Consider the following 12,500-nt stretch of genomic DNA (forward strand, 5'->3'; position numbering starts at 1 on the left):
CGTGAAATTGAAGACCGTGAAAATAATGAAGTCACGTCGTGGACTCACTCATGTTCACGCCGTGAAATTATGTTGCTACGCCATCCAGAATAACAGGAAAATTTCGTGGTCTGGTTTTGGAATTAAAATTGCGGTAAACAAGGAAAAACAATGTTTTGCTTCGGAAATCGAATAATGGTATTTTTATCTTCTCTTGTGTGAAAAGTTTTAAGTTTGTATGGGGCGCCGTTTCGTTAATTTCGGCGAAATCGAAGTTGGTACGATTATTTTGCTTTGTTGATGGCACGACGATCTATAATTTGGATGAAAATGTTTCATGACGATACTGACACGAATTACGCTAGCGAGCAAAACAGTTTATTTATTACAGTTTCTCCAATAGCATAAACAATCAAATACACTGAAAAAAATCAGTGTAGGAGGAGAGGGAAGCATCCAAAAGCGCACTTGACACCATACGAGGGATTCTCCTCAATTCTGCATAATCAACGTTTGGTCAAAAATACGCAATGAAATTGACATCCCCCGATCAGGGTCTGCGGCCAAAAATGCTGTCACGTAGGTTAAAAGAGGGATTTATCCGCTGAGATTTTGCAAACTGAACAGTCCTTTTTGGGGAATAATGTTGTTCGATTTTCTCGTAAAAATTTACGCGCTGCTCGCTGCCTCGGATTCTAGGAAAAATTACTCGTACTATGTTTGGATTTAAGTGTATTTTGAGCAGTTAGTCGCCCCCTTTGGCGCACTTAAATAAAAACATATTATTAAGCGAGTTGCTGTGATTTTCCAAGTTGCCCCAAAGATTAATGCTCATAATTCATTTATGCTTGGTGATCTCGGAAACAGGTTTGGATCACTGCTCGTCCTTGCCGGTAAATGCTCAGCACTCACATGCTCGCAAAATCCAGTCGCCGGCGTGCATGTTGTTTCTTCACTTGAGTCAACTTTACAGTAGACAAAAATTAATGATCATCAAAGGGTTCACGTCAATGTTTCTTTGACACTCGAAATCTGCCAGAAATCCAAACCCAACGTATTGATAACGAAATTAAATAATTTTGAGGAAGACTTTTTTTTCCACGGCGTGAATTTTTTCACTGCCCAGCGTGAACTAGTTCACGGTGGTATGATAAATTTTCACGCCGAGTTCACGCTATTTTAAAGGAATTTCACGGTATTTCAGCTTGCTTTATATAATTTCACGGTTGTCTGCCGTGAAATCGGCATGATCGTGAAATTTTCATAAGCCCCCTTTTCGCGTGAAGGGTCACATTTAACTTCATTTTGATCCTGATACATTGTAGCTCCTGGTTCAACTTATTAGCTGCACTTGCAAATACATGTAGTGAACTGAACATTAGTATTCCAAAACTGTGAAAGTGATAGAGTGTATAATGGAAACAACTGCAAAGTACTCCAGGCGAGGCTGGAGTCACATGGCATCTCATTATGGATCTATCCACTCAGAATTTTTAACGGCTAAGTCCTAATGGAATTTCCCAATTAAAAACTAATAGTTTACAGAATAAGGTGCAATATTAAACTACTAGTCTTGTTATTTTACATGTATTTTTATTTTAACTTCATAACTTGTAATTTATCAGGCCGATTTATTTTGTGGAGGGTAACTGCACGTGACAGGTCATTGGTACCCCATAGCTGAAACAACCCAACCATTTACTAATGCTAACATTAGGCCAAAACACTGTGCTTTAAATAATGTTTAAGCCTAAGGTTAGCATTCAATTTTTTGTGAAGGTAAACTTTACAGGTTGTTTCAGTTATCAATTATGGTAAATCAATGACCTGCAAACTGCAAACCACTTTACACCCTCCATTTATTTTGTATTGTAGTTGCATAAAGGCTGATCAACCCTCTATTTTTAGTCGCCGTAACTGCATTGTTGGCTTATTAAGCCTTATCAGCACCACTCAAGCTGAAGGTTCACCCTGATGGCCTTGATGTTTTACGTTTTAAAACATAAAATTCTGGTAAAAACCTTAGCATTTTACCATAAATTGCAGTATCAGTGAGTTACAGTATGTGGTCAAAATAATAATCAACTACCCTCTATAAAATTTTTATTCAGCACGACAAAATACATGTAACAAGCCCACCAGATGAAATGAGTTAAACTCTGCTACCCTGCATCTAGTTGGCTGAGATTTAGTAATTGGCTGCTGTCAACCAACCAGGTCCTATGGACACTACCACACTTCTATTCTAGCATCCCTGTCTGGGTTTATGGTTGTGACCACACAAATGGGAACCAGGCTTAACTTCACATTGATCAATGCACGTACCTCATACGCTTTTGGGAATACCCTTTTACAGTGCTTACACTCAAAACCTGTAAAACAATTATCATAGTTATTATACAATCATGTACTGTGTATTTGTCATACAATGTGGATAAGTGTTAATAATAACGTTATTGACATTGAATAATTACTTCAAAGGCCAAAGACAAAATAATGTCAGTTTGGTTACTGAGCTTAAAATAATGATGCTCATTAATTTGAAAGACTTTTTAAAGTAAAGACATTTTTTCCTTTCTTAAATACAATCCATGTCCATGTACAACTGGTACCATTTGCAGATTCAGGGAGATTTGAGTTTTTGTTATAAAACTGATGTATCATTTTTTTCATAATCACTTCCTGGTACTGAACAAAATAAAACAAAAATATTAATCAATTTAAACTTGAAGGCCTGCAATGACCTGAAAATTATTGGTACTAATAATAATGTTAATGTATAATATACTGTATATAGAGCACATATTTGTATCAGGAGAGGTTTTTGCACATAATTGCATAGGCTTTATTTAAAGGTTTGTCCAAGGTACAGTGTACTATTAATTTTCACAAAACTTTAATTACTGAAATCAGTTATAAAAAGTATCAGTCACTACCATGATTGCAGATGTGTACCCTTAGTTGGTTAAATGTGCCAAATGCCTCAGAACAACCAGGCTTACTGCAAATGTAACCTGAAAAAAATTTAAAAGTAGTCAAGAAGACAGCAAATACAGTTTTGCAGGCATTCTTTAGTCATTTTGCAAAACTGTGGCTGTTTTCCACTTAATTGCACTAAAGAATGTTTTAAACAGTGGCATGAACAATGTATAGTGTACTGTACGGTACTAATAATAAAATGTGGACAATGGGATGAAAAGAAAGGCAAGACGTTTTTAGAGTGTACGTGTACTCTGGTTTTCCCCCGTCCTAAAAAAAACCAAAAAAGAATTTGGTATGACTTGTATTGATTTGCTTTGATTTCCTTACAGCACTCCCAATTAGTGCCTTAACAGTTTAACTAAGTTGACATTTGAATAAAGTTCATTATTTATTATAATTATTATTATCATCATCATCATCATCATCATCATTAATTTTATTGAGATATGTGTATCTGATGAAGCTATTCTTAGTTCAATCCTTGGCTGGTAAGGCTATCAGTGGAAAGGTGGACAAAAAGGGGGGGGGGGGGGGGTTAAAAGGGGAAGTAGAAGGAAAGGAGTACAGTACATGTAGGCGGAACAGGGAGAGGTACATGTACACAATGTAGGAACTGGAAAGAGGAGATTGGAAGGAAAGAGACAGGAATAAGTGTTACAGTAACATACATGTACTGTATGCTTAGCCTACAGTACCGTGCAAAAGTAAGTTGCCAGTCTTGACTTGATCCTCGCGAGAATGGAGGACCGAGAATCGAGTCAAGGATCGCAAAAATTACCGACGCAAAACATTGTCAATTATTGATACTTGCTTCAACTTTCACGAAAGTGTTACTCCTCTATTAAAAATTACCAACGCGAAACATTGTCAATTATTGATACTTGCTTCAACTTTCACGAAAGTGTTCCTCCTCTATTAAATAACAACAGGAAATGTTTAATAAGAAAACGAGGTAACGGTTATTGTTCCTGTGAGTTTTCTCTTCAAAACTACAATCTTATGTTGTGGATCAAAATGTAAAAGCAAAACAGTGAGCTTTACTGTGCGATGGATTTATTGTGAATCGAATGTAACTTTCCAATGTAAACATTGAGAAATATTTGCAAACCGCACTCCAAACCAAGTAACGAAACGATTCATGTATTTTTACATCTCTTCTTAAATGAAATGATCTGAAGGAAAATTATATTGATGGTTGAATCTCAGTGTTACACTTTTTCACTGGAATCAGGTTTCATTCTTTGAAAACAACAAGCGTTGTGAGCGAACCGAGAACGGCATCATTGCAGGACGAAGTACATGTAGCAAAAGCTGTTCCAACCAACTTTTGATACCTCAAGTTGGGAATTCATATGAGAGCAATATGTTACGTTGTCTTTTTCTCTTGTCCTGCCTTTTTTGTAAATAATATTTCCCCATTATTAATCTGATCCCTGAGTGACTGTTGATTTTTCTTGTAACAGAATGAACAAACAAGGCCGGGCAATGAAACTCGCAGTCTCGAGCGAGTCATTACGAAGTAGTTTTTACAAAGTAGTTTTACGGTCAAAGAAAATTAACAGTTTTTGTAAATCTGAAATTAACATACATGTATACAGAGGACATTTTGTTTCCAAAAAGGTCTGCTACTGCAGTGTTACTCATGACATGTATCCACTAAGGTCTACGAACTGCCTACGGAGTAAACTTGAAATGTCGGTGTATAGTGTCGAAGACAGTGTGATTGTTGAGTATCAAGGCTTGAAATTACCTTTTTTGCTTAGGTGCCAGCTGGTGAATAATGGAGAAAATTTGGTTGCCAGATCATAAATTTTGCTTGCCAACTTTGCATGCAAGGAAAGTCATAAGTCTTAAAAAGCAAAACAAAAAAACAGCACGAGAAAGATCTCTAAAGCCATTGCTGTTTTCGGCTTTGTCTTTAGTTTGGTGATAGTGTTCTAAGGTTATTTGAAATGGAGCGAAGCACAGTCTGTGTTTTCCATAGCAAGGCAAACATGGGTCCTTGCTTTTCACCTCTTCAAAATGTAGTTCTTTATTCTCCTACAGCTCTACAGCTTGCGTGGCAAGCAACTTACCTTTGTTGCGAGTAAACGCAATACTTCATTATTGCTCGGCCTAGGTCCCCACACAACCACAATGCTCGTACCAGTCTCCGACCAAGATAAAATAAAAGGAGCAGCTTGTATACAGTTTCAGTAGCCTCTAGTATCAGAGGAACTTGGTTTCTTAACGTACTTTTCTACCGATATTTATCTCCATTTATTTATCATCTTGTGCAGTCAATTTTGCAGGTGTTCGCTTTCTAAAAGAGGGGACAAGTTCTCCAACCCACTTTATGTTAAGGGTACAGGTTGCTTTTTGAAGGTTCCACGCAAATTTCAAATATGCGACGTCCAGGTTCATTATCAAATGAATATATTATCAGTATCAAGCTAGTTCCAAGGAGGTCCTTCGGTAATATGGCTAAATCTACGTTTTCAGCATTCAATTAACCTTCTTGCTGAATCTTCGTCTTCCGGGAGCAAAAGTCACGTAACCGGCAAAAAGCATACCGTGTGTTTAAGTGTGCCCATGATCCCATGAAGCTGCTGAAACAATATGGCGCCTAGTAAACTTGGTGATCGAAGTATCAAAGTACATTTGTGCTATTAATTAAACTGATTTTCTCATATTATTTATACATTTTTTGAAAACGTGATTCACCAGCTGGCGACCAGTTCTGAAAATCTAGTCACCAGCATTCAATTTTTGGTCGCATTGGCGACCAGTGAGTCACAATTTCCAGCCCTGAGTATGCTTTGATCATACGGCCGAAGGATAATTATCTCCCCCGCAATTGCACAGAATAGTGTAGTTCGTCGTGATTTTTTCCCAATTTCAGCAACTGGATTCAGAAGAGGGCTAACCTCACTCACTTTTCTGCATTACCCCCGAACAAGATTCTCTAAGAAACTTTGGCAGGCTTTTCTTTTATTTGTCTTCCCAGTTGTGTTTGTGCTATTAGTCCATCGAAAAATCAGTCAAGCAACTAGCTCATTAAATTCTTGATTCCTTCGACTCGATTCTCGACTTGATTCTCGATCGTCTTTCCTCGTTCCTCGATCCTCGGTCCTCGCGAGAATCAAGGATCAAGGATCGAGTCAAGAAGGGTGTTGAGAATCGAGACTCAAAAAGAGACTGTCAACTTACTTTTGCACGGCACTGTACACCAACCCACCAAAAGTCAAGTCCATTTAAAAAAAACACCCTACCGTAAGTAAGTGTGAAATCCCGCTTTTTGTAAGTAGTTGAGAAACAAAATAAATTGGTTAAAAAATGTCATCTGAGCTAAAGATTTCTGAAGAGGAATCGTTCATAAAAAAAAACACCAAGAGAAATTTGATTCACATACACATGTACATCAGTTTTCTTTAAAAAAAAAATACAAGCCAAGGATAAAAAAGACCTTACCGCTGTAATGGACCTTCATGTGCCGTAGCAGCCTTGTCTTGCTGTCAAAGCCACGATCACAGCCCTCCACTTTACACCTGGGATTCATGGTTACATGTACAGTCAAAAAAATCCTTGTCATTGATTGCCAAGTTGGAAAGAGGTACATGTACTCTAATTACATGTACCATTTAATAACCAAAGGTCCGGCATTGCGGGTGAGATCGATGGAAGGAGGCGTACGATTAATAAACTTTTATCATGTGTACTACTGACAGTATGTTGAGCGAATAGTTAACAAGGTCAGTGAAACAGGATTGCCCCACAAAAATACACCTTCTAGAGGTCAAGATGATCTTATAAACGGCATAAAAAATCTACTCACCAGCAAAAGAATTGACTGTGCTCTCGAAAAAGAATTTTGTGCACTTAACTTTCATGTAATCAAAGGTTAGAAAGCTCGTGGTAAGATTGTTTCTCTCATAATCAAGTACTAGTGCTCGTGATCAGATTACATTCTGTTCATTCCATTCACTCTTTGAATAGGAATGCGCTAAAATCTTGTAAGATCTTGCTACATACATTCATGCTGCGCACGAGTAATAGCAACATTGAGATTAGGATTGCAGGCTCCTCTTGCAATTGGTCACTGGCAATTACATGTACAATGTACAAGCATAAAATGAAATAATATTTTTGCTTCCTCTTTTTTTTAAAACCTTACTTGAATAGGCTTTCCTTAGTGTGAACAAGACAGGTATGCCTCCTCAGTTGACTGCTTTTCTTGAAAGCTTGGTCACATCCTTCATAGTCACACTGAAAATAATAATTATTTTAAAAGACCTTGTCAGACTTGGTCCCACAAAACCACTAAATTAATAATAATAATAATAATAATAATAATAATAATAATAATAATAATAATAATAATAACAATAATAATAACAATAATAATAATAATTATAATGATAATGATCATGATCATGATGATGATGATGATGATGATGATGATGATGATGAAATGAAACTTATCGATAGTGCATGCTCCATCTGGATATGTATGCAACAGTGCTTTACAAAAATTATTAGGTTATGAAAAGTAATAACTACTAATAAAGACACAATAATTTTATCATTGTCAGTTCAAAATTATCTAAAATTATTATACGTGTTGTGTAATTACCGTAATTTCCGGCCGATTACCCGCGGGTAATGCATTAATTTTCCTGAAATGTTCCTAGCTACCCCTGGCATGGCTTGAGTAATAGAGCATTTCCCGTTTTAAGCAACTTCTTATATAGGCCCGGTCTTTTGCCGCTGGGTATGCCTAACCACCACCCCATCAGGTATTTTTAACACTCGCCCCCACTTTCTCTCAACCTATCAAAATGGCGCTCAATGATCAATCGTAAAGATGTTGGCCTTCAACTCGTATTCTATCGAGTCTTAGCGTTAATACATTGGATATTTAGGTCGTTTTAACAAGACAAACCAGAAATGACTAAGGAGAGTGTTTAAGGCTGCATTATTAAAAGCCAATTCTTAGCAGAAAATGCTATTGATCTTCTGCTTTGTAAACAACAACATGGAATATTCATCGCTCCAAGTTTGTGAGTTCTTGTCCCGGAAATACAGTAGCAAGATATTTTCGGTTTTGGGGTGCGGGTAATAGGCCAGTGCGGGTAATGTGTTGAACGTTTTTTCCCCTTGTGACAAAAATAGACCGCTGCGGGTAATCTGCCGTGCGGGTAATCGTCCGGATATTACGGTAATGTGATTTGTCAAATGCATGCTTGAAAAGGTTACAGTGCCTTAACTTGTTTCATAACATTACTATTGTAGCAATAGTCAAGGATTAGAGAGGTGCATTCAATTCCTTCCTTTATTCATTAATATAATAATAATAATTTATTATTATGCAAATAGCTTTATTTTGCAGTTTAACAACTTCAGAAAGAGGAACATCCTACATACATGTACACGTAATTGTTTCCCCACAAAATAAAGCCATAGTCTAGATAAGGATAATAACTATTAATTAGTAATAGACCAAAATTAATGAGCAATGCGTTATCTTAAGCACAATGTTGAGATTTTTGCTTATTTTCTTACAGTACAGTCATAATACTATGTATTCAATATGGTCGTTCCATGACATGTGACTGAGTAGACACCAACTGAAGGTGATAGCTGTAAGACCTGGCCCGGGTTGCTCGTTGGTTAGCGCTAACCAGCGTTAAATACCATGGAAACCTATAGGTTTTGACACCTCTTAACCAACGGTTAGCACAAACCAGGCTTTGAGCAACCGGCCCCCGGTCTGCTAGTTTTAAATAAGGGTTTGTGTAATTTACTTTTTGCCTAGAATGAAAAATGACATACTGTAATTACGCATAGTTTTACTTAAATTCAAAGTTAGATCATTGCAGCAAAGCCAATCTAAAAAATATCAGGTATATAAAATGATAGTTTATTTCACTTAATAACTTATCAAGATCACTACCAGAGACACCTAATGAAGACAAAGTATCATCTGCATGAATAAGCAGAAGCATTAAATATAGTTAAATAAAATTTAACATAGTTAACGACTAGGAGCTAGTCTGGTCAGTAGTGTTTTGCAGGCGGTTGTTAGTGTCTTGGCCGTCTGGTAGCGTTGTTCAGCGTTTTGGTGCGTTCTGTAGCGTTTGTTATAGTTACATGGTTCACGACCGGGAGCTAGTCCGGTCTGTAGCGTTTTGCAGGCGTTTGTTAGCGTTGTTATGCGTTTTTGTGGCGTTTGCAGCACTCTTTAGGTTGGGGGAGCCCTGGGGCTGACATGGTTCAGCGGTATTCCTGCGTAGTGCATGCGTCGTCCAATGTGCTTGCAGCGTGTTTGTTGGCGTGGCGTTGTGAGTCGGTTTAGGAGTTTAGTGGTTCTCGGCGTTCCCTCCCTTTCCCCCCCCCCTTTCTTTTTTTTTTGTGTGCTCTTTTTTTTTTGTGTGTTATTATTATTATTATTATTATTATTATTATTATTATTATTCCACTGAGCTATCTGGCTCAAGTGTGACGGGTGCCTTAGGGGGGCCTGGCGCGGGGGGCTCGTGGCTTGGTTGCGGGTTGGGCAGGCCAGTCGGGTGTTCTAGCGCCTTGGGGATGTGACTGCGGTTGCAGCCCCCAGGCTTCCTGGGCACCTACCCTCCACTGGCGACGCGGGCGTTAATTATGAGAAATCATAAATAAATTATTATATAAATAAGTATTAAAGAAAGGACATGACACCATTTAAATACACTTTTTGGGTCCTACATGTATTATTAAGATTTGATCAAAACCTATAAATGTTATTGTTTTCTGTATTTAATATCCTTTGAGCCCCACATGCTACTGTATGTACAACTGTACATGTACAGTACATAACGTTGTTTTATTCAAATTTAATTTATATTTTCTACTAATAATTATTATTACTGACCAGCCTCTCCCACCCCAGGGTGTGTACATGTAATGGACAGGATATTGGCAAATTAAAGTGACTGATCTGTTTCACATAATTTATTATCTTCACATAGAATCACACATTTGAAAGTATCAAAATGTTTCCTGGTTTCCATGGTTATCTACCACTCTAAAGGCAGACTATTAATTAATTTATTCGTCAGTTTCAATAAGCAATTTTCACAATCTCACGGTTTGAATTTAAATTTTGATGCTTACCTTGAAAGGATAGTCATGTGATCTCTGTTCATGCCGTTTCAAGTTATGCTTGTCGTTATATGTTTTCAAACAACCAGGGAACGAGCACCTGACAAAGATTACCAAAGAATACAATGTACATAACTAGCTCACTTCAAGAATACATACTGTACATGTAATTGCTGCAAGTGAATGCAGCGAGTGAGAAGCATTACTAATCTGGATGGTAACCTGCATAAAGGGTGATCACGATCGTCAAAATGCTTTAGGATTGCCATATGCTTTGTTGGTATTGTCATTATGCTTTAGGATTTTAATAGGAACTTTGATTAAATTTTATTAATTGTTTTCTTGAAACTTCGCCGAAATTACCCCGAAATTTCGACTCGGGGGAAAAAGTGTGATTTTTCGGCCAGGTTGGATGAAAACCGCAACCGAAGCAAAGACAAAAGCAACCGAATGCAAGAAAACAATGGTATTTTGCAAAGCATTGTTTAATGTTATCACACCTAGCTCCCCAACGTAAAGAATGAATTTGCAAACTGTTTTTCAACGCACTGTCATGGAAGCCTGTTTTGTTTGTCTCATTTCACCGTGACAGCTGAGAACAGAGAATGTTGATAACCATCATGGCTAATTCTTACATCTTTATATTTAATAATTTGTAAGTTTTTCGCTATCATGATGAACAGTTCTCCCAAAGGCGTAACACTTAGGACAATTCTTTAAAAAAACTGTGTGGATTATGCATAACTTAAGTCGCCGCCGGTACAGTTCGACAGGAGATATATTTAGAATTAAATATATTATACCAGGGAAGAACCGCAACTGTATTCCAAATATGCATACTAATTATCGATGTGATCGATCCGCAAGAATATGCAGATTTCTTTGATAAAATTTACTCTAAATAAAAGCAAAACCCTTACTGCGTCCTCTCTTAACCGCTGCGTAAATCAACCGGAAAAAATCTAAGTGAAACCTCAACTTTCGGCTACCGTAGATGAGGTTTTACCTTGGTCAAACTGGAGATTGAACCGGCGGTTTCACCTAGTCAGAACTGCGGCAAATGCACAAATAGTTTCGAGTGGCACTGTATTGCTTGCTATTTCACTGACTGTTTGCACAAACAACCATTTAAAGGCATCAATATCCTCACTAGAGAGGATATGGAAAATACACAACTCGGGTCCCGGATGTAGTTTCATACGAATTTTATGAGTGGTGTATTTTCCAGTATTCAAAAACACTCCTGTCTATAGAATAAATAGAGTGATTGCTCTAGCTTTGCAGCTTACTGAAATGATGGTTGTTGTCCTGAATGGGAAAGCATGTGTCGTCTCAAATGGAATGGTCGGATGTAAGACTTGCCACAGCCTTCAACTGTACACTTGAAAGGGCGCTGCAAAACAAAAGAGACAAGCCATAACCTAAAAACTCCAAAACAAAAACTGGACATTCCCACGTTACAACCAAGCAAAACAAGAATAATCTATGTACTGTATGTGACCTTGTTTTTGTTGTATAACTGCAGCTCTCACAAGATAAAAAAATATGGAATTAAAGTAATGAAAAAAGATACAGTAATAATACAAAAGGACCTCGATGCTCATAAAGTTAACATCAAGCCAATGCAGCACTTGGCTTTGCCTGGGATATTTGGGGGGACTCCGGGGAGGTTTGCAGGGGCATTTCCATGTGCTTTGGTTTGAATTGCTTTTTTCCTTGCTTTCTTCTTTAATGCTAATATTGTACATGTAGCTTTAAATCAAGAATGATGGAAGACTGGAACAGTTGACCTGCTTATTGAGTCCAGTGACATTGAGGTTGTTAGAGATTATTCTTGAGAATGCTATTGAAGGATGCTACTAGTAACAGTATTTACTGTATTAAAAGACTTTTAGTATACATGTAGTACTCAATCCATTGACTCCTAGAAGTGAGACTCAGAAGATTGTATGCTGTTTAACACCAGATGATTTTCATTGTCAATGCAGGGTAGTTTAGGAGTCAATGGATCATTGTGGCAAACCCAGTCGAGGTCTGCGTTTAGTTTGTTTGTTTTATTATTTTTATTTATTTTTATTTTTTTGAGTTTTTTTTTTCCGTGTCGGTAAAAGTCTTGCCTGTCACTCCCCTGGTAAGTGGTGTCTTTGTGCAAAGAGCCTTCTGCGCGTATTTTCTTAGGATCGAGAGGGAAGTGGAACTGCGTAGATTTCTCTGGTGGACACAGTAGAATCATTTAACTTAGCCTGCAATGGCATCGAAAGTCATGTAACGCGAATGGCGTTTTAGTGGTTCCTTAAACAAAATATACCCTTGTGGAGCTCAATAATGGAAAGTCAGTTGGATAAACCGGGCAGGAATCTCAAAAGCGACGAGTACTGGACTTTGACAACAATCTATCGCCCGTCGAGACGAAATCAAAGTGA

General features: G+C 37.6%; 1 protein-coding gene across 1 annotated transcript in view; it reads right to left on the reverse strand.

Annotated features, from left to right (window-relative positions):
• Window positions 1–12,500, reverse strand: part of LOC138000463 (zinc finger X-linked protein ZXDB-like) — a 31,545-nt gene that overhangs the window by 14,310 nt on the left and 4,735 nt on the right. The window contains exons 2-7 of the mRNA XM_068846902.1: window positions 11,367–11,470; window positions 10,090–10,177; window positions 7,115–7,206; window positions 6,412–6,488; window positions 2,916–2,993; window positions 2,305–2,351 (exon numbers count right to left, since the gene is read on the reverse strand). Of these exons, the coding sequence (XP_068703003.1) occupies window positions 2,305–2,351; window positions 2,916–2,993; window positions 6,412–6,488; window positions 7,115–7,206; window positions 10,090–10,177; window positions 11,367–11,470 (486 nt within the window). The remainder of the gene's footprint in view (window positions 1–2,304; window positions 2,352–2,915; window positions 2,994–6,411; window positions 6,489–7,114; window positions 7,207–10,089; window positions 10,178–11,366; window positions 11,471–12,500) is intronic.

This window comes from Montipora foliosa, chromosome 4 (genome assembly GCF_036669935.1).
Source record: "Montipora foliosa isolate CH-2021 chromosome 4, ASM3666993v2, whole genome shotgun sequence".
Classification (NCBI taxonomy): domain Eukaryota; kingdom Metazoa; phylum Cnidaria; class Anthozoa; order Scleractinia; family Acroporidae; genus Montipora; species Montipora foliosa.